Source organism: Xenopus tropicalis, chromosome 4 (genome assembly GCF_000004195.4).
Source record: "Xenopus tropicalis strain Nigerian chromosome 4, UCB_Xtro_10.0, whole genome shotgun sequence".
NCBI lineage: Eukaryota > Metazoa > Chordata > Amphibia > Anura > Pipidae > Xenopus > Xenopus tropicalis.
Window position 1 is genome coordinate 1,077,472 of NC_030680.2, and position 22,593 is coordinate 1,100,064.

At 56.1% G+C, this 22,593-nt stretch overlaps 1 protein-coding gene across 2 annotated transcripts; it reads right to left on the reverse strand.

Annotated features, from left to right (window-relative positions):
• Positions 1 to 1,413: 1,413 nt before the first annotated feature.
• On the reverse strand, positions 1,414 to 21,413 carry saal1 (serum amyloid A like 1). 2 transcript variants are annotated; one of them, NM_213696.2, is given in 13 exon segments: positions 1,414 to 1,931; positions 2,938 to 3,030; positions 3,170 to 3,348; positions 4,261 to 4,446; positions 5,564 to 5,646; positions 5,964 to 6,147; positions 6,240 to 6,355; positions 6,443 to 6,502; positions 7,806 to 7,885; positions 9,597 to 9,680; positions 10,602 to 10,712; positions 11,311 to 11,480; positions 21,334 to 21,413. In NM_213696.2, coding segments are annotated over 13 exon segments (1,443 nt in total). In that variant the 5' UTR covers positions 21,338 to 21,413; the 3' UTR covers positions 1,414 to 1,838.
• Between the last annotated feature and the right edge of the window lie 1,180 nt (positions 21,414 to 22,593).

The window sequence follows — 22,593 nt, forward strand, 5'->3', positions numbered from 1 at the left end:
TATTGTCCCACGTCATTATCCGCCTATTGACAGTAGATAGGGAGCCACAATGGGCCCCGCGCACCAGGAAATCATTCCCCGGGGCTTTATGGCCACAATCAACAATGTATTTCCTGCTGATGCACAAGGTGAGCAGATGGTGCCCCCCCTCCCCCCCTACCTGTCCAAACAGCCCCACCCCCAGCAGCACTCATTGGGCACAGGGGCCTGGCACCCATAGCCAACCTATTGCTCCATCCTCCCAGTGCAGTGGGTACGGGGGCCCCCCTGGTATCTGGGGGGGGGGGTGCGGTGGGTTCCCCGGGTATCTGGGGGAGGTACGGGGGGTTCCCCTGGGTATCTGGGGGAGGTACTTTCTGTTTAGGGGGGAGAGGTCACTCCGAGGGAAGTAGGTACAGATGCCCGCCCATGGTGGGTGCCAGGCTCCCAGTGACGAGTCCCACTTCTCCCCAATAGGAAATGAGTTAATGGGGGGGGGGGCACAAGGGCAGATAGTGGTGTCTATGCTCCCTGCCCCTGATGCCAATCTCACTGCCAATGTGCCAGTGCAGCCATACAGGGGTTAATAACATTGTAGTACATGTAGGTATGCACCATGGGAAAAGGTTGCAGATTTGGGGGGTGCCAGGGAGGGGGGCAATGGTTCCCATCATTCAGGCAATGGGACCCAGGCTACAGTGCCAAGGCTGGGGTATATGGGCACAGCGGCTCTATGGCACAGACGCTTAGCAACAGGGCAGGGAGGAGGGGGTGGGAAAGGGGGGCAGATCGGGGGGCTGGAGCGAGACCCCCGGTACCAGTGGGCAGGGTCCGGAGCAGATGGTGGTTGGTTAATGAGAGGCTCCGCCCCCGTTCTGCTGCTGATGTAATTAGGGATGAGTGAGACGCCACTAAGGTGCTTTCAGCAGTGGGACAGCGCCACTAATCTCTGAGATCCGGTTGGCTGGCACGTGCCCCCATTCTCAGTCCCTGAGCCCATGCCCCCCCACCTTCCCGCTGTTATTAGTTCAGCCCAGGTGGCACGGGGTCATTATATCTGCTGCTGTGGCACCGCCCAAATCTGCCCCAGTCATGCCAGCGCAAGCGGGCAGCAAAACATGTGCCCTGGGGGGGCAGGTCCAACTGGGAAAATCATTTATTGCAAAACCCCCTCCCTCTGTATTGAATGGGCACAAGCACCCTTCCTTGGGAACCAGTACCCCTTGGCCCACCACTGCCTACAGAACCAACCCAATGGGACAAGTTCTGGAATGCACCCCAATGCCCCATCACCTGACGGGGCAGATATTCCCTTCCCCCCCCCCCCAACACCGTGTCAGGCATTTAGGAGTCCCACACACAGGTGGGGGGTTGGAGGGTAGTTACCCGGGTATGATTGCCCCCTAGTGGCAGCAGGCAGGAGCCACACGAGGATTTAGGGATAAAATAGAAAATCTAATTTATTCTCTCACATTTCTGGCAACAAGGGAATAAAAAGTCGGTTCTTCCCGACCAATGAGCAGCCTCATCCTATTAACCATACGTGTGCCAGTCCCCTCCTCTCCGTATCCCATAATCCCCCATACCCAGGAACACACACAGCCAATGGAAACGCACAGAATGGCTGTCACAGTGCCCCCCTATTGCAGCAGGGGGTGGTGGGAGAAGGGGAACAGTCTGGTTCTACAGATCCGGTCACACAGGCCCAGAGAGACCTCTAATACCCCGGCCTGAGCGCTTTGCATTTAACCCTTTGTGCCACTGGCTGGGGCACAAGAACGAGTGGAGGGGTATAAAGTTCTGTTACCCAGGGGGCGGCACAGCAGGAAAATCTACCCCCGAGGAAGTGTCTCTTGTCCTCACGTCTGTTCTGCCCGGACGGGGGTCTCTCTGCGCAGCTTATCAGCCAAGCTCCGGTCAGCTTCACCCACGGCAGCCAGGAAAGTGCCCACCTACAAGGGAACACAGGGGCAGAATGGGCACTCTGCACTATCTGTGTATATAGCACTCACGCTCTCTAAGGGCACACTCGCTCTCTCACTGAGGGAGCACTCTCACCCCCTGAGGGGGGAAGCACACCCTCTCTCTCTCACACACCACCTGAGGGGGAGGCACACACACTCACTGAGGGAGCACTCTCACACTCACCCACTGATGGAAGGGGGGGGCACACACACTCACTGAGGGAGCACTCTCACACTCACCCACTGATGGAAGGGGGGGGCACACACACTCACTGAGGGAGCACTCTCACACTCACCCCCTGATGGAAGGGGGGGGCACACACACTCACTGAGGGAGCACTCTCACACTCACCCACTGATGGAAGGGGGGGGCACACACACTCACTGAGGGAGCACTCTCACACTCACCCACTGATGGAAGGGGGGGGGGCACACACACTCACTGAGAGAGCACTCTCACACTCACCCACTGATGGAAGGGGGGGGGGGGCACACACTCACTGAGAGAGCACTCTCACACTCACCCACTGATGGAAGGGGGGGGCACACACACTCACTGAGAGAGCACTCTCACACTCACCCACTGATGGAAGGGGGGGGGCACACACTCACTGAGAGAGCACTCTCACACTCACCCCGAGGGAAGGGGGGGGGGCACACACACTCACTGAGAGAGCACTCTCACACTCACCCCGAGGGAAGGGGGGGGGGGCACACACACTCACTGAGAGAGCACTCTCACACTCACCCCGAGGGAAGGGGGGGCACACACACTCACTGAGAGCACTCTCACACTCACCCCGAGGGAAGGGGGGGGGGCACACACTCACTGAGAGAGCACTCTCACACTCACCCCCTGAGCGAGGGCACACACTCACACTCACCCCCTGAGGGGGGGGCACACACTCACACTCACCCCCTGAGCGAGGGCACACACACTCACCCCCTGAGATTATATTACATAGGGCACAAAGGCTGGCACAGCAGTACTCACGGAGGTGCTGTAGAGGGGCAGAAGGTTCCGGAGGGCACACTGGCAGCGCCGCTCAGTAATATGCCCCAGGCTGATGCCCTGCAACACGCTGTCCTGGAGAGAAGAGACAGGGAGTTTTGCTACAGTTGGACCGAGACCCAGGCAGAACCTGGGATAAAGACCCAAATGATAGGCCCTCTGTACACCAGAGCCATAGGAACCAATGAGGAAGAAGCAGAGGCCATGTTTGTACCTTGCTGAGCTCTGATAGGATGTTGGAGAGGAACTCGCAGCTCACGTCCTTCAGGATCTGTAAATGGGAATTGTCCTGCCGAGCGTCTGGGCCCTCGCGGGCGTCACTCTCCGGGCACTTCTTCCGGCACTCCTCCAGGTTCTCCAGAACTTGGGCCAGGCTGCTGATTAGGGGCAAACCTGACAGAAATACAAGTGCAATTTAAGGACCAGGAGTGACCCTCCTGCCCCCCAGAAACACACTGTAGGGGGGGGGGGAGAACAGGAGCCCTGCGTGGTGCAAAGGGGCAAGTAAGCCTTGGTACCGTCACCCTGACACCCCAACACCCATAACCCCAGTACATAGAATGGTAACTTCCCACTAAAGCTGCTGTTAAGGTGGCCATACACGAGGCGATTTCGCTCGTTGTGCGATGAACGATTATATCGACAAACGATCGTATGGCGATCGAGTTCCCATACGATATGCCATCCACGGGCAACGATAATTCGGGAAAGATTTCGTCGCATCATTATCGTAAAATACGTACGATCGTACATCTACGTACGATCGAATGTCGTTGACTTCCACTGCTGGCAATCGTGATATGCGCAGAGAACAATCGTTGAAAGACAAATGTCTGACACTCACACCAACTGGCAGATTTTATCGTTAAACGACCAAAATTTTTAAACCTGGCCGATCGATTTTGGGGACGATAATGTCGGCTCGTTTAGTGGGCCGACGATCGTTCGTACACCACCAACTATACGATAACTTAACGATAGCATCGGATTGTTCGGGAATCGGTCGTTTGTAAGTAAAAAATCGGTCCGTGTATGGCCACCTTTAGAGAATGCTGAATACTGGGCCTAAGCTCACAGTGCCCCCTAGTGGCTATCTGATAATGTGGCGCCCAGGTTCCAGAAGCTCCAATCACTCGCCAGGAAAATACTGGGATTGGGGCAGAACCAATGCAGCTCATTGGCTCAGACATTTCTCAGAGTCGAGGGTTTACACACTGCAGCACCACCTCTCAGGGTGTCCCATAGGACTTAACTGAACAGCGCCACCATCTGCCCCGTACTGTAGGGAATAACTGTGATACTCACTCTTCTCCACTTTGTGCCCCTGCTCTGCCCGCCACACAAACATGGCCGACATAACTGCCAGCACAGAGGACAGAATGCCCTTCTGCTCCTGCACAATAAGTGGGGGGTCGTTGGGCTGGCACAGGTCATTGCAGGTCAGGTCCAACAGGAAGTCCCACGTCTGTTCTCCACCATCCGGCGATTGGACTGAAAGGAAAATACAGAAAGTGTGACTTCTGCACAAGAGATGGCGACACTGCAATGGCACAGGCACCATAGGGCGAGATGTATATGGGAGTGGCACAGGCGCCAGAGGGCGAGATGTATACGAGAGTGGCACAGGCGCCAGAGGGCGAGATGTATACGGGAGTGGCACAGACGCCAGAGGGCGAGATGTATACGGGAGTGGCACAGGCGCCAGAGGGCGAGATGTATACGGGAGTGGCACAGGCGCCAGAGGGCGAGATGTATACGGGAGTGGCACAGGCGCCAGAGGGCGAGATGTATACGGGAGTGGCACAGGCGCCAGAGGGCGAGATGTATACGGGAGTGGCACAGACGCCAGAGGGCGAGATGTATACGGGAGTGGCACAGGCGCCAGAGGGCGAGATGTATACGGGAGTGGCACAGACGCCAGAGGGCGAGATGTATATGGGAGTGGCACAGGCGCCAGAGGGCGAGATGTATACGGGAGTGGCACAGGCGCCAGAGGGCGAGATGTATACGGGAGTGGCACAGACGCCAGAGGGCGAGATGTATACGGGAGTGGCACAGGCGCCAGAGGGCGAGATGTATACGGGAGTGGCACAGACGCCAGAGGGCGAGATGTACATGGGAATGGCACAGGCGCCAGAGGGTGAGATGTACATGGGAATGGCACAGACGCCAGAGGGCGAGATGTATACGGGAGTGGCACAGGCGCCAGAGGGTGAGATGTACATGGGAATGGCACAGGCGCCAGAGGGTGAGATGTACATGGGAATGGCACAGGCGCCAGAAGGTGAGATGTACATGGGAATGGCACAGACGCCAGAGGGCGAGATGAATACGGGAATGGCACAGGCGCCAGAGGGTGAGATGTTCGGGAGAGGAAGGTAATGGCACAGCTGGCAGAGGATGGGATGTATATGGGAGAGGAAGGTAATGGCACAGCTGGCAGAGGATGGGATGTATATGGGAGAGGAAGGTAATGGCACAGCTGGCAGAGGATGGGATGTATATGGGAGAGGAAGGTAATGGCACAGCTGGCAGAGGATGGGATGTATATGGGAGAGGAAGGTAATGGCACAGCGGGCAGAGGAATGGCAGAGATCTGGGTACCTACCAATGGCCTGGATGCCAGTATCGGCGGTTGTGAGGAGCTGCAGGACGTGCATATAAATTTCCAGCCCTTCGGGGCTCTCGGATCTGCAGGGAGACAGAAAGGGAAAGTAAATACGGGGAGCAGTGAGCAAACTGACCCCCAGCCTGGCTGTTAGGAGACGAGATGCCCTCTGCGGGTGCCTCTGCTGGGCACTGCACTTGGCCCCCAAACGCTCACATTGCAAGCATTATCCCTTTGCCTGCATGATGCAGAACTGATGTTGCCGGCACTAAAGGTATCAGGTCATGTGGCTCTGGGTTCTATGTAATGAATGGGGGGGGCACATGGCAGGGGGTTGCTGGGTACGGCAGGTAGGCAGGGGGGTTGCCAGGGGAGGGCAGGCAGGGGGTTGCCAACTCACCGGAGCTGCTTTGCGGCCTCCAGCAGGCAGGAAACCATCTCCAATGGCGCCGCTCTGTCCTCATTCTCCGTAACCGCTGAGGTTTCCCGGGGGGCACAGTCGCTGCGTATCCATGCCAACATCAAGTCTTCGTCCATGTCGAACAGTCTGTCCAGAAGCTCCCCGACCTTCACCAACAGATCCACTGGCAACACAGAAAGGGGGAATTACTGGGCCAATCAAATCACTCGCCCAGGAACAACATGGCACTGCCCTATGGGGAGGTGCGGCACCTACCATTGGTGGAACTGCTCATAATAAAGCACAGGTTCTCCCTGACAGATGGATCCTTCCGGAACCTCTCAACCCACGTTCCTGCCACATCCGCCTGCGATAAACACGTCAGGAACAACCTGCGGGGGGGGGGGGGGGGCAGGAATATATTGTATCACATGCAGGGACTGAGGGGGCAATTATATATTCTCTCCATAGAACAGTACCTGCTGGTCTCCAGTAAGGTGGGGGGGTCTGCGTCTGAGAGCAGGAGAAGCAGCACCTCACTGCAATAAACAGAAGAAAAGTTCAGCAGAACGGTGACATCACAGCACCCATGGGCCCCCTCCTCCCACGGGAGGGCAGAAACCCAGACACTTACCCCAGGGCTCTGGTGGGTGCTCCTACCCCCATGTCCCCCTGTGGGAGGGCAGAAACCCAGACACTTACCCCAGGGCTCTGGTGGGTGCTCCTACCCCCGTGTCCCCCCGTGGGAGGGTAGAAAAAGCCAGACACTTACCCCAGGCTCTGGTGGGTGCTTCTACCCCCATGTTCCCCCGTGGGAGGGCAGAAAGCCAGACACTTACCCCAGGCTCTGGTGGGTGCTTCTACCCCCATGTTCCCCCGTGGAAGGGTAGAAAGCCAGACACTTACCCCAGGCTCTGGTGGGTGCTCCTACCCCCGTGTCCCCCCGTGGGAGGGTAGAAAGCCAGACACTTACCCCAGGCTCTGGTGGGTGCTCCTACACCCATGTCCCCCCGTGGGAAGGCAGAAAGCCAGACACTTACCCCAGGCTCTGGTGGGTGCTCCTACACCCATGTCCCCCCGTGGGAAGGCAGAAAGCCAGACACTTACCCCAGGCTCTGGTGGGTGCTTCTACCCCCATGTTCCCCCGTGGGAGGGTAGAAAGCCAGACACTTACCCCAGGCTCTGGTGGGTGCTCCTACCCCCATGCCCCCCGTGGGAGGGCAGAAAGCCAGGCACTTACCCCAGGCTCTGGTGGGTGCTCCTACCCCCATGTCCCCCCGTGGGAAGGCAGAAAGCCAGACACTTACCCCAGGCTCTGGTGGGTGCTCCTACCCCCATGTCCCCCGTGGGAGGGTAGAAAGCCAGACACTTACCCCAGGCTCTGGTGGGTGCTCCTACCCCCATGTTCCCCCGTGGGAGGGTAGAAAGCCAGACACTTACCCCAGGCTCTGGTGGGTGCTCCTACCCCCATGTCCCCCCGTGGGAGGGTAGAAAGCCAGACACTTACCCCAGGCTCTGGTGGGTGCTCCTACCCCCATGTCCCCCCGTGGGAGGGTAGAAAGCCAGACACTTACCCCAGGCTCTGGTGGGTGCTCCTACCCCCATGTTCCCCCGTGGGAGGGCAGAAAGCCAGACACTTACCCCAGGCTCTGGTGGGTGCTCCTACCCCCATGTCCCCCCGTGGGAAGGCAGAAAGCCAGACACTTACCCCAGGCTCTGGTGGGTGCTCCTACCCCCATGTCCCCCCGTGGGAAGGCAGAAAGCCAGACACTTACCCCAGGCTCTGGTGGGTGCTCCTACCCCCATGTCCCCCCGTGGGAAGGCAGAAAGCCAAACACTTACCCCAGGCTCTGGTGGGTGCTGATGGCCATACACGGCTCCAGGAAGCAACTCATGTTCCCCAGGATCCCCACACACATTTCCTACAGGGGGGAGAGTGGGACAGAGCGGATCAGAACCAGACTGACAGGCACATACAAATGAGGCTTTGGGGCACAGCAGTACAGAGTTGGATCAGCACCACGTGGGACCTCACATCTCCAGTTCCTGTGGACTTCTCCGGAACATGCACATAAAATCTCTTCGGATCTCCCCACAATTCCGCTATTGGGGTGACTTCAACCTTCCAACCAGCGGGTCACTGACCTGCAAGATTCTCACCTTCTCCTGCAATTGGCTGACCCTCCCACCCCTCCAGCCCTAAACCCCACAGCCAGACCCACCTACATCTACACTGGGGGTCCCCTCCTGTGAGCCACATTCAAATATACAAACAGTTGGGGAGCAACACAAGAATTAAAAATGTTCCAGGGGGTGCCCAGTAACGGCTGTGATTTGGTAGTCCCATGAGGACTGGCAAGCTATAGGAGGCCCCTACAGCACAGAGCGGCACCGCCGGGCCCCCACAGCACAGAGCGGCACCGCCGGGCCCCCACAGCACAGAGCGGCACCGCCGGGCCCCCACAGCACAGAGCGGCACCGCCGGGCCCCTACAGCACAGAGCGGCACCGCCGGGCCCCCACAGCGGCACCGCCGGGCCCCTACAGCACAGAGCAGCACCGCCGGGCCCCTTCAGCACAGAGCGGCACCGCCGGGCCCCCACAGCACAGAGCGGCACCGCCGGGCCCCTACAGCACAGAGCGGCACCGCCGGGCCCCTACAGCACAGAGCGGCACCGCCGGGCCCCCACAGCGGCACCGCCGGGCCCCTACAGCACAGAGCAGCACCGCCGGGCCCCTTCAGCACAGAGCGGCACCGCCGGGCCCCCACAGCACAGAGCGGCACCGCCGGGCCCCCACAGCACAGAGCGGCACCGCCGGGCCCCCACAGCACAGAGCGGCACCGCCGGGCCCCCACAGCACAGAGCGGCACCGCCGGGCCCCCACAGCACAGAGCGGCACCGCCGGGCCCCTACAGCACAGAGCGGCACCGCTGGGCCCCTACAGCACAGAGCGGCACCGCCGGGCCCCTACAGCACAGAGCGGCACCGCCGGGCCCCCACAGCGGCACCGCCGGGCCCCTACAGCACAGAGCAGCACCGCCGGGCCCCTTCAGCACAGAGCGGCACCGCCGGGCCCCCACAGCACAGAGCGGCACCGCCGGGCCCCCACAGCACAGAGCGGCACCGCCGGGCCCCCACAGCACAGAGCGGCACCGCCGGGCCCCCACAGCACAGAGCGGCACCGCCGGGCCCCCACAGCACAGAGCGGCACCGCCGGGCCCCTACAGCACAGAGGGGCACCGCCGGGCCCCTACAGCACAGAGCGGCACCGCCGGGCCCCTACAGCACAGAGCGGCACCGCCGGGCCCCTACAGCACAGAGCGGCACCGCCGGGCCCCTACAGCACAGAGCGGCACCGCCGGGCCCTTCTGCTCCATCATTTACATCTTCATTCTACCGCTCTTGCAACTTTTGGGTGAAGTTCCTCCTGGCTCCTACTATCGGTGACCCCAATAACTCTCAGACCGGCCCAGGGGCTACATATGAATTCTATTCCACACCAGCCCCTCTGCTATCCACTTCTGTCACAACTGCCAGGTTGCTAGGTGCTGCCACCCTGGGAACCAGAGAACAAACAAGACAAAGACATCAATTGACTTTAAAATCAACTTTAGCACCAAGTTGTTACTTACAGTCAGGCGGCTGCATTTAGACTTAGCGATGACTCCCAATAAAATCTCTGGTGCATTAAACCCCTGCAGGAACAGCGCCACCTCCTGGAACCCAATAACCCAACATTAACTCAGATCAGTTTTCTTTTGCACAAATTATCCAATAAATCCAGTTATTCATTAACTACAAAATGGCTTCGGATAACTGCTTGCTAAATATTCCTATATATAAGTGTATAGGATATGGGGGTTACACTGTGCCTATATATTATACAGTTACTGTGTGTATAGGATATGGGGGTTACACCTATATATTATACAGTTACTGTGTGTATAGGATATGGGGGTTACACTGTGCCTATATATTATACAGTTACTGTGTGTATAGGATATGGGGGTTACACCGTGCCTATATATTATACAGTTACTGTGTGTATAGGATATGGGGGTTACACTGTGCCTATATATTATACAGTTACTGTGTGTATAGGATATGGGGGTTACACCTATATATTATACAGTTACTGTGTGTATAGGATATGGGGGTTACACTGTGCCTATATATTATACAGTTACTGTGTGTATAGGATATGGGGGTTACACTGTGCCTATATATTATACAGTTACTGTGTGTATAGGATATGGGGGTTACACTGTGCCTATATATTATACAGTTACTGTGTGTATAGGATATGGGGGTTACACCTATATATTATACAGTTACTGTGTGTATAGGATATGGGGATTACACTGAAGGAGTATGGGGACCATGACAGACTTTATTGTAGATATAGGGAAGGATGCCATGGGGAGGAGAGGGTTAATGAGCCTGTATAAGGGCATTAGGAGGTGCCCATGGGACTGACCTTTACAGTAGGTGCCAATGAAAGGAATGATTGTTGAATGGCAGATTGGCAGCTCCTCTGTGTAATTACTGGGTATATAAATGTCCCGCCTCTGTATAATCCCAGTGTATAATCCCGGGGGGGGGGGGGGGGGGGTAAATAGAGGAATAAGCCACGTTACCTCATTCATAGACATGTCCCACACTTTACAGATCTCATCCTCCAGCTCCTCATCCAGATCCCCCGGTGCCTCATCCTCTTGCCCCTCTTGTGATTTATCCTCCGAAACTGCCTGTATGGGCACAGCACACAGACACGGTCATTAATAAGGAGATGGGGCAAATAAGGACCGGCAAAAACTACACAAGCCAGGGTACGGCCACGGGTGCCAGCGTATGGCCACGGGCAAGAGTTGCAGTCACACACATGCCCAGAACAGACGGAATGGGAGATTGGAGAGGCCATAGCTGATGCCCACAGGCCCCACTTGCCTTTGTTATTTGTGCACTTTGGGGGGGAATAAAATATTTGACCCACATAATCCTGCCAACCTGAGCCGAGTGCCCCGCTGTACGAGTGGGCAAGGCATGGATTGGTTCATTAATGCCTTCCCTTTGCCACAGGGGCCACGAGTAGGCACAGATGGCTTCCATGCCACAATGCATTTATTGGCAACATTGCCAAGACCACTCAGCACTTAGGGCACTTCTTATAGCCAAGGTATTGGGCCTCCCTCACTGTATCTCCTGGCAGATCTGCCCCAATAGCCCCCCCCAGTATCCCTGTTTCTGTAGCCACAGGAGCCCCGGTACTGGCCACTGTTCCAAAGCCAAGAAATACATGCCCCCCATAGAGCTCAATGGCAGGTATATGTACATAGAGCTACACACCTCAATCAGCCGGGTCAGAGTACTGAAGAACCAGTGCTTGCTGTATATGGTGTCACCTATAGAATCACCCTCGGGTGCAGATTCATCGTCGCTGGATGGGGGCGAAGGGTTTCGGTCCATGGTACCAGAACCTCCCGGGAGACTGGGGCGACAGTCATCTTTGTGGTTCTCTACAAGGAGACAGACGTTTGTTTAATGGACACATGGTTTGGACCCGGTCCCAACAAGAACCCCCAGATGCCAACACCACCTTGAAATTGGGCTTTTAGGGAACCTGTGTATGTGGGTCTCATACCGTAAAGCCCTGTGTATGTGGGTCTCATACCGTAAAGCCCTGTGTATGTGGGTCCCTTACTGGGTATCTGCCTTGGCACAGCACCAGAGAGGCCCAAGTGCAGAGAAGCACAAGCCCAATGCTGAGTAACAATTACTATTTGCTAGGAACCCCCCTGACTGGGCCCCCCACTTCTTTGGCCCTTGAGCCCTGACTGCCCAACGGATCTGCGTCCCAAAGCCAAATACTGCCCAACCCTACTCCTTGAACTGAACCCAGTGATTACTCGGCGCCTCTGTGCAGTTGGTCACACACCCAGCCCATCACAGCCATAATGGAGCCCTGACATTTCCCTCATTGTTTATACAGGGATATCATTATCCTTATATAACACAGTGTGGGGTAATACCCCAGAGCTATCATTGTGCCTGACCTTCAGCTGTGGCAAAACACCTGCCCCCCCGTCGGCACAATAGCCAGTCCCGGCCGACACTCCCACCCCGATAAACAAAGTGCTTTGGGCTAATGGAGAAGTAAATCCAACCCATAAAAGCCCAGTGCCACGTATTCCCCGGTGCAACTCTGCGCTACAGACACACTGGTGAGTATCCACTCAGGGGTACCTGGCTTAGCGGCACGGCAACTGGTTACCCCTGGGGCCACACAAATGGCACTAGGGCTACTACTCAATGCTGCCTGCCCAGGTCCCACTCACCCTTACACTGGGTCCCACTCAGCCTTACACTCACCCTGGGTCCCACTCAGCATCACACTCACCCTGGGTCCCACTCAGCATCACACTCACCCTGGGTCCCACTCAGCCTCACACTCACCCTGGGTCCCACTCAGCCTCACACTCACCCTGGGTCCCACTCAGCCTCACACTCACCCTGGGTCCCACTCAGCCTCACACTCACCCTGGGTCCCACTCAGCCTCACACTCACCCTGGGTCCCACTCAGCCTCACACTCACCCTGGGTCCCACTCAGCCTCACACTCACCCTGGGTCCCACTCAGCCTCACACTCACCCTGGGTCCCACTCAGCCTCACACTCACCCTGGGTCCCACTCAGCCTCACACTCACCCTGGGTCCCACTCAGCCTCACACTCACCCTGGGTCCCACTCAGCCTCACACTCACCCTGGGAGCCACAGCAGAAAGTAAAGTGGAACCAAACCCAGTATAATGAGTCCTAATCAATTGCTTTGTATCTTGTGCCCAATCACAAGCAGCGGAACATGGGGATCAGTCTCTGCCTCGTGCTGCTCTCATCCGCCCTCTGTGCCTCAGCATCGTTCATCTCGGGGTTCAACTTTGCCCAGAAGAATCAAGTCCAAGGTGAGTCTGTCCCAAACCCCTGGCTAGTTATACAGGGAACTCTGAGTATCACTCATGTATTATTAGGGATAATGTACCCCCTACTGTAAATGATAAGGATATTAGCAGTCACTGAGGGGTTCTGTGCCCCCCATATAAAGGCACAAGGCTGCAGGCTGAGTTATACAGGGAACTCTGAGTATCACTCATGTATTATAAGGGATAATGTACCCCCTACTGTAAATGATAAGGATATTAGCAGTCACTGAGGGGTTCTGTGCCCCCCATATAAAGGCACAAGGCTGCAGGCTGAGTTATACAGGGAACTCTGAGTATCACTCATGTATTATAAGGGATAATGTACCCCCTACTGTAAATGATAAGGATATTAGCAGTCACTGAGGGGTTCTGTGCCCATATAAAGGCACAAGGCTGCAGGCTGAGTTATACAGGGAACTCTGAGTATCACTCATGTATTATAAGGGATAATGTACCCCCTACTGTAAATGATAAGGATATTAGCAGTCACTGAGGGGTTCTGTGCCCCCCATATAAAGGCACAAGGCTGCAGGCTGAGTTATACAGGGAACTCTGAGTATCACTCATGTATTATAAGGGATATTGTACCCCCTACTGTAAATGATAAGGATATTAGCAGTCACTGAGGGGTTCTGTGCCCCCCATATAAAGGCACAAGGCTGCAGGCTGAGTTATACAGGGAACTCTGAGTATCACTCATGTATTATAAGGGATAATGTACCCCCTACTGTAAATGATAAGGATATTAGCAGTCACTGAGGGGTTCTGTGCCCCCCATATAAAGGCACAAGGCTGCAGGCTGAGTTATACAGGGAACTCTGAGTATCACTCATGTATTATAAGGGATAATGTACCCCCTACTGTAAATGATAAGGATATTAGCAGTCACTGAGGGGTTCTGTGCCCATATAAAGGCACAAGGCTGCAGGCTGAGTTATACAGGGAACTCTGAGTATCACTCATGTATTATATGGGATAATGTACCCCCTACTGTAAATGATAAGGATATTAGCAGTCACTGAGGGGTTCTGGGACATTCTTACACCCTGAAGTAAATAACTTGTGTATTTGAGAGTTAGTTATTGGGTAAATGCGGCCAAGCCAATGTTGATGGTTTTTGGCAGATACAACTGCTGCATAAATATGGCCGTCCCCTCATAGAGGAACACGGGGGGGGGGGGGGGGGATCAGATAGGAATGTAAATGCGACAGGCAGATACTTATGGGAAAATTATAAATAGCTTGTAAAGACAATGTTATAGTAGATGTAACAAAAGGTTTATGTATTCCTTTAATAACACTGTCAGGGGAAACCGGTTTGTTACAAACCCATCAGTTAATAGAGCTTCCCCCCCACAATCCTGCATTGTAATCTGTTTTTCCCATGGGGCTAGCCATATTCTTCATTTCCCAGGGTGCCACAGCCATGTGACCTGTGCTCTGATAAACTTCAGTCTCACTTTACTGCTGCGCTGCAAGTTGGAGTGATATCCCCCCCCCCTCACCCCCAGCAGCCGATCAGCAGAACAATGGGAAGGGAGCAAGATAGCAGCTCCCAGTAGGTATCAGAATAGCACTCAATAGTAAGAAATCCAAGTCCGGCTTGGGACTCCTCCAGTTACATGGGAGTAGGAGAAACAATAGGTTAGCTGAAAGCAGTTCTAATGTGTAGCGCTGGCTGAAAGCTCAGACTCAGGCACACTTTACTGCTGCGCTGCAAGTTGGAGTGATATCCCCCCCTCACCCCCAGCAGCCGATCAGCAGAACAATGGGAAGGGAGCAAGATAGCAGCTCCCAGTAGGTATCAGAATAGCACTCAATAGTAAGAAATCCAAGTCCGGCTTGGGACTCCTCCAGTTACATGGGAGTAGGAGAAACAATAGGTTAGCTGAAAGCAGTTCTAATGTGTAGCGCTGGCTGAAAGCTCAGACTCAGGCACACTTTACTGCTGCGCTGCAAGTTGGAGTGATATCCCCCCCTCACCCCCAGCAGCCGATCAGCAGAACAATGGGAAGGGAGCAAGATAGCAGCTCCCAGTAGGTATCAGAATAGCACTCAATAGTAAGAAATCCAAGTCCGGCTTGGGACTCCTCCAGTTACATGGGAGTAGGAGAAACAATAGGTTAGCTGAAAGCAGTTCTAATGTGTAGCGCTGGCTGAAAGCTCAGACTCAGGCACACTTTACAGCTGTGCTGCAAGTTGGAGTGATATCGTGCCACGTGTCCTAGTGGCAGGACAGTCAAGCACAACCCCCACTTGAGACTGGACCTTTGGGCCAATAAGCTCCATTCTCAGTTGGTTCTGATGAGTAGGCGAGGCCCCATTAGAAAGGGTGGGGAAGTTCTGCTCTACAGGTCTCAGTTCTACCGTATATATCGGACCCCCAGGTATCTCCATGAACCTACTATCCCCTATATTTTCTTGCAGGGACACAACCAAAGAAAAATATTTTCAACAAGCTGCCAGGCTACGCCCCACTTTCTAATGAGAAGCCCCAACTTGGACACGCGTCTCCAAACCCAGCCCCCCCATACCCCATGTCTGGACTCAAGACAGCGACTAACCCGTTTGCTGGTAGCCTTGCCAATGCATTCCCAAAGCCGCCGGGGTACAGCCCCCTGCAAGAGAGACAGCAACAGGACTTCCGTGGAATGAAAGCAAGATTCGACTCTCTACGAGAAGGTGTGACGCCTGCCTATAGCAGTTATGGAATGATGAGAGCGTCCCTGCAAGCCGAGACCTCACATAGAGGATGTGCACACACCCTGCTGCTTATACAAGACATGATTGCAAAGCTCAATGTCATTAGAGACTCCTTATTGGGCAACGTACAAGTCTCTTCCCATGTAGAACCATCTCCGGAGCAAAACCTCCCTTGGTTTGCAAAGCAGTCTCCAAGCAGGAACCACCCGAGCAACCCTGCTCCGCCTGAAGAGCTGACAAATTACAGACACCCCGATCCGATGGCTTCATTTAAACATGTTGTGTCCCCGCCAGAAGAGCCGACGAATAACAGACGCCCCGATCTGATGGCTTCATTTAATCATGTTGTGTCCCCGCCAGAAGAGCCGACGAATTACAGACGCCCCGATCTGATGGCTTCATTTAAACATGTTGTGTCCCCGCCAGAAGAGCCGACGAATAACAGACGCCCCGATCTGATGGCTTCATTTAAACATGTTGTGTCCCCGCCAGAAGAGCCGACGAATTACAGACACCCCGATCCGATGGCTTCATTTAAACATGTTGTGTCCCCGCCAGAAGAGCCGACGAATTACAGACGCCCCGATCCGATGGCTTCATTTAATCATGTTGTGTCTCAGGAACCAGAAAGGCGTCTAGAGAAAGGATCCTTTCATGGGCGACGGGATGAAGATCTCTCAAGACTTCCGCAAAGTGATGGATTTAATGTAAATAACTTTGCGCTCATTGGATTCCAAGGCCAAGAAAGTGTAAGCTCTTCCCCCAAGGAGCTGCACAATCTGTTCTCAGAAAAGGAGCAGGAATTGGCATCTTCTGGGCAAAGCTCACTGCCCGAGGAACTCAACAGCCTGGCGAGGGAGGCAACTGGGCAACTCTCGCAGTTTCAGCAAACTCTGGACTCATTGCAACAAAATCTCTCTCAGGCATTCCAACATGGAGACGGTTCCTCGCAAAGTGAGAAGGGAGATAGAGAGACAGAGCCCGAGCGAGACACGGAGCAAGACGAGAGCACTTCTACAGAGCGCCCCGTCACAAAACGACGCCAAAGCAACGCAAGGCGCGGCTCTTCACAGAAAGGATTCCTGTCTAAACTCCGTGAGAAAACGAGTGCGATGAAAGAAAAAGTTAGTAAAGGCCAAGGAATGAGACGGCACAGAAGGCAGCGCTCACTCTCGGGAAACTTTCTTGACAACATAACCCAGTCAATAAGGTAAAAATGATTCAAGTCACAGTCCCGGATTGTGTTCAGCCAAATCTGAGCCTTTTTGGCATGGTTTGGGGCAAGTCTGGGTGCCTGGCTGAGCCAGATCCCTGCCCCAGGGAATGAAAAGGGCTTTAGGGCAACACTAAGGGCCAGTAGAGAGACTGATTGCATTAGAAGTAGACTGATTTACTATTGCAACTGCCAGGCACAAGGGGGCAATAACATACAGAAACCTTGCTCTAAGGGTAAGGGACATACAGTTGCCCCAATAACCCTGTGAGTGCAGGCAGGACCCCCCAGCTGTCTAACTGCTGTCCTGCCCCATTCCTGCTGGTGGTGGCGCCGGCCATGACTCTGTGCCATTGGCTAACACACCTATGAGCCAAGAAGTAACAGTGACACAGAGGTATATAGTGATACGCACAGGCGAGCGAGACAGGCGAGTGAGACACGCAGGCGAGCGAGACAGGCGAGTGAGACACGCAGGCGAGCGAGACATAGCGCTGCCCAGTACATTCAATCACTTGTGTTTTGTCTTTTTCCAGCAAAGCCAAAGACTCCCTAATGGGACTGTTCGATAACCTGGGCTCGGCCCTAATGAGCGCAGGCAAGAGGAGACCATAAAGATCAAAAATACCACAAGGCTCCATGGCAGAACAGTCGCCAACGCTTGGCAAAGGCTCCCCCTTAATCACGTGCCCTCCTGCCCCTGCCAGTTACCCCTCCTCATCTACAGCCTGGGGATTGTGCTCCTTTAGACACCCAGGGCCCCTGCTTGGCACAATGTACCCCCTTAATAAAAGCCTCCATAGTTTGTTTCCTTTGCATTGGTTGTCTTCTTATTAAGCTCTGGCCAATCACAATTAGCCACACATACAAGCAGTTACAGGCCCACCCATAGGTGCTGGGATCCCTGCCACTGAATTTATGTGCCACACACCTGCTGGCACCATTCCCTCTGGGGCAATACTAAAGGGGTTGGTAACATTTAGTATGATGTAGACACTGCTATTCTGAGACAATTTGCAATTGGTCTTCATGTTTTGATTTAATTAGCTTAATGTTCAGCAGCTCCCCAGTTTGGAACTTTAGCAGCAAACTGGTTGCTAGGGTCCAATTTAACCTAGCAACCAGGCAGCAGGGCTCCATATAAACACAAAGCGGGGGCCCAGGGGGGCTCCATATAAACACAAAGCGGGGGCCCAGGGGGGCTCCATATAAACACAAAGCGGGGGCTCCATATAAACACAAAGCGGGGGGCTCCATATAAACACAAAGCGGGGGCTCCATATAAACACAAAGTGGGGGCCCCGGGGGGCTCCATATAAACACAAAGCGGGGGCCCCGGGGGGCTCCATATAAACACAAAGCGGGGGCCCAGGGGGGCTCCATATAAACACAAAGCGGGGGCCCAGGGGGGCTCCATATAAACACAAAGCGGGGGCCTCCATATAAACACAAAGCGGGGGCCCGCATATAAACACAAAGCGGGGGCCCGGGGGGGCTCCATATAAACACAAAGCGGGGGCCGGGGGGGCTCCATATAAACACAAAGCGGGGACCCAGGGGGGGCTCCATATAAACACAAAGTGGGGGCCCAGGGGGGCTCCATATAAACACAAAGCGGGGGCCCGCATATAAACACAAAGCGGGGGCCCGGGGGGGCTCCATATAAACACAAAGCGGGGGCCCGGGGGGGCTCCATATAAACACAAAGCGGGGACCCAGGGGGGGCTCCATATAAACACAAAGCGGGGGCCCAGGGGGGGTCCATATAAACACAAAGGGGGGGTCCATATAAACACAAAGGGGGGGCCCGGGGGGGTCCATATAAACACAAAGGGGGGGTCCATATAAACACAAAGGGGGGGCCCGGGGGGGTCCATATAAACGCAGCTGATTGGGTGCAAAGCCACGTGGCCAACTGGGCAAAACCAAATCCAGTTTAGAGAGGTTTCCCCACAGACTCGGCAGCCCATTCCCCCGACCCATTCCCGCCGGTACCAGAACCGGACCGCCCCCCCCCCCCCCCCCCCCCCCGTGCGGCTCAGGGAACACCCAGGCTAGTGATGCCCAGCCAGCGGCTCAGGGAACACCCAGGCCAGTATGCCCAGCCAGCGGCTCAGGGAACACCCAGGCCAGTGATGCCCAGCCAGCGGCTCAGGGAACACCCAGGCCAGTGATGCCCAGCCAGCGGCTCAGGGAACACCCAGGCCAGTAATGCCCAGCCAGCGGCTCAGGGAACACCCAGGCCAGTGATGCCCAGCCAGCGGCTCAGGGAACACCCAGGCAGTGATGCCCAGCCAGCGGCTCAGGGAACACCCAGGCCAGTAATGCCCAGCCAGCGGCTCAGGGAACACCCAGGCCAGTGATGCCCAGCCAGCGGCTCAGGGAACACCCAGGCCAGTGATGCCCAGCCAGCGGCTCAGGGAACACCCAGGCCAGTAATGCCCAGCCAGCGGCTCAGGGAACAACCCAGGCCAGTGATGCCCAGCCAGCGGCTCAGGGAACACCCAGGCCAGTGATGCCCAGCCAGCGGCTCAGGGAACACCCAGGCCAGTAATGCCCAGCCAGCGGCTCAGGGAACACCCAGGCCAGTAATGCCCAGCCAGCGGCTCAGGGAACACCCAGGCCAGTGATGCCCAGCCAGCGGCTCAGGGAACACCCAGGCCAGTGATGCCCCAGCCAGCGGCTCAGGGGGAACTCCCAGGCCAGTGATGCCCAACCAGCGGCTCAGGGAACACCCAGGCCAGTGATGCCCAACCAGCGCTCAGGGAACTCCCAGGCCAGTGATGCCCAGCCAGCGGCTCAGGGAACTCCCAGGCCAGTGATGCCCAGCCAGCAGCTCAGGGAACACCCAGGCCAGTGATGCCCAACCAGCGGCTCAGGGAACACCCAGGCCAGTGATGCCCAACCAGCGGCTCAGGGAAACTCCCAGGCCAGTGATGCCCAGCCAGCGGCTCAGGGAACTCCCAGGCCAGTGATGCCCAGCCAGCGCTCAGGGAACACCCAGGCCAGTGATGCCCAGCCAGCGGCTCAGGGAACACCCAGGCCAGTAATGCCCAGCCAGCGGCTCAGGGAACACCCAGGCCAGTGATGCCCAGCCAGCGGCTCAGGGGGAACTCCCAGGCCAGTGATGCCCAACCAGCGGCTCAGGGAACCCCAGGGCCAGTGATGCCCAGCCAGCGGCTCAGGGGAACACCCAGGCCAGTGATGCCCCACCAGCGGCTCAGGGAACACCCAGGCCAGTGATGCCCAACCAGCGGCTCAGGGAACACCCAGGCCCAGTGATGCCCAACCAGCGGCTCAGGGAACACCCAGGCCAGTGATGCCCAACCAGCGGCTCAGGGGAACACCCAGGCCAGTGATGCCCAGCCAGCGGCTCAGGGAACACCCAGGCCAGTGATGCCCAGCCAGCGGCTCAGGGAACACCCAGGCCAGTGATGCCCAACCAGCGGCTCAGGGAACACCCAGGCCAGTGATGCCCAACCAGCGGCTCAGGGGAACACCCAGGCCAGTGATGCCCAACCAGCGGCTCAGGGAACACCCAGGCCAGTGATGCCCACCCAGCGGCTCGGGAACACCCAGGCCAGTGATGCCCACCAGCGGCTCAGGGAACACCCAGGCCAGTGATGCCCAACCAGCGGCTCAGGGGGAACACCCAGGCCAGTGATGCCCAACCAGCGCGCTCAGGAACACCCAGGCCAGTGAATTGCCCAACCAGCGGCTCAGGGAACACCCAGCGCTCAGCTGTGTTATTGACACCAATCCAGCGGCTCAGTGTAACATCCCAGGCCAGTGTTTTCATGCCCAACCAGCCAGCGGAGCACCCAGGCAGTGATGCCAGCCACTCAGGGGAACACCCAGGCCAGTGATGCCCAGCCAGCGCTCAGGGAACACCCAGGCCAGTGATGCCCAACCAGCGGCTCAGGGAACACCCAGGCCAGTGATGCCCAGCCAGCGGCTCAGGGGGGGACATGTAGCCCCAGGGGCCACTGTTATAGGTCAGGCTTGGGGGCAAGTTTGGGAAGCCCAGACACAGTTTGACCCCAAGCAGGGCCTCCTGCAGCCTGGCAGTCACATGGGGCTACCCAACAGCCAATCACAGTGCTTGTTTGGCCCCTAACACTTCGTACATCTGAGTGTGGCTCATGGGAAATGAAGGCCGGGGGGGGGGGGGGGGGGGTGAGGGAATAGCAGGGAATTATGGGGGTGAGGCCGGGGCAGCGGAGCCAAGAGACTGGCACTGAACTACTGGCACTGAACTACTGGCACCCCCCCCCCGTGTCACTATATACCCCCCCGTGTCACTATATACCCCCCCGTGTCACTATATACCCCCCCCCGTGTCACTATATACCCCATTAGGCGCTGTGCCGCTGCCTGGGGGGAGAACATTACGGCTCAGCCCATACCCGCACTGTACATGGGTGCGCCCCGCGGCCCCGCACACTCCCGCCCGCACCGCCTCAAACACTAACTTACCCATAATGCCGCTCGCCAGCTCCTCCCACACAACTTGCGCTCCCGGCCGGTGTACAGTAACCACGCCCCCAGGAAGCGCGCTGCTAAAAGCCACGCCCCTGAGCCGTAATCATGTGCTTCATAAAACCGCGCTCTCCATTAAGCCCCGCCCCTGCCGGAACCTGGGCGGAGTGATTCGTTGGCATCGTTTGTATTGTTACACACTGACCCCTCCGCTCAGTCTGTGCCCTGTAGTACCGAGCTGTCTCTCCTGCTCATTGGCAGCTTGGGTACCAGCCGTGTCCCGCCTGCTTGTGTCTCTCCCCGTCCCACCGGCCCCTCACTGCCCCACTTCTCTCACATACTGACCGACCATGGCCGCCTCCCCTATTTTTACCTCAAATACATTTCCATAAGCCCCCCATGGGTGTGTGATGTATGTATGTATAACTTTATAAAGCGCCACAAGGGTACGCAGCGCTGTACAGTCTTACAGAATACACAATTACACACAGGGAGGGCAAGTGATATAATAAATACACATATATATATATATAAGTGCCATGGGGTATGAGACACAGTAGGAAGGAGGTCCCTGCCCGTAGAGCTTACAATCTGATACAGTAGAACCCCAAATTTACGGTTTAACGTTTTCCCGCCTTTTACACCATTTTGTTGTGCCGCCAGTTTGTATGCATTCCTATTTACATTTGCTTTTCCCGCATTTTACATTGTTTTTAACGTGCCTCTCCCTAGCAAATCGCTTCATTTTAAGCAGAAAACTTACTTTAGGAAGTAAAGTGTCGCCATCTTGGGAAGGTCAGCGCCACCACTATCGCCTCCACGCACTGCGCACAGGGCCGGATTTGAAAACCGCCCCCCCCCAGAGGCCGCCCCTGGTCACACGCCCCCTCCCCGCCCCGAGTGCGCGTGCGTGACCAGCGGTAGTGCGCATGCACGAACGGGAGGGGGGGCGGTGCAAACGGACATGCGCCGTGGGTCAACTTGCATACGGAGCAATGGGGAGAAGTCCCCGTTGCTCCGTATGGGAGCACACATTTCAAGATTTTTGTGCAGCGGGGTGGCATGCCGTCCCCAGATTTCTGCCGCCCTAGGCCCGGGCCTTTGTGGCCTTTCCACAAATCCGGGCCTGACTGCGCAGGAGCTTACATAATAGTGCGAGTTGCACAAACACGGGGGAATTTGTGACTGAGCAACAGAAACACCAGTCCTTCATTAAAGGTACAAGTTACAAGGTACAAGATGCAGATTTTCTTTAAA

What these genes read in the sequence shown, in the direction of transcription:
- saal1 (XM_031899975.1), bottom strand. An exon ending in CTAAATGCAGCCGCCTGACT is followed by an intron (nt 7,886 to 9,596) that starts GTAAGTAACAAC and finishes TCCCCCCTGTAG; the next exon opens with GAAATGTGTGTGGGGATCCT. An exon ending in AGCACCCACCAGAGCCTGGG is followed by an intron (nt 6,503 to 7,805) that starts GTAAGTGTTTGG and finishes TGTTTATTGCAG; the next exon opens with TGAGGTGCTGCTTCTCCTGC.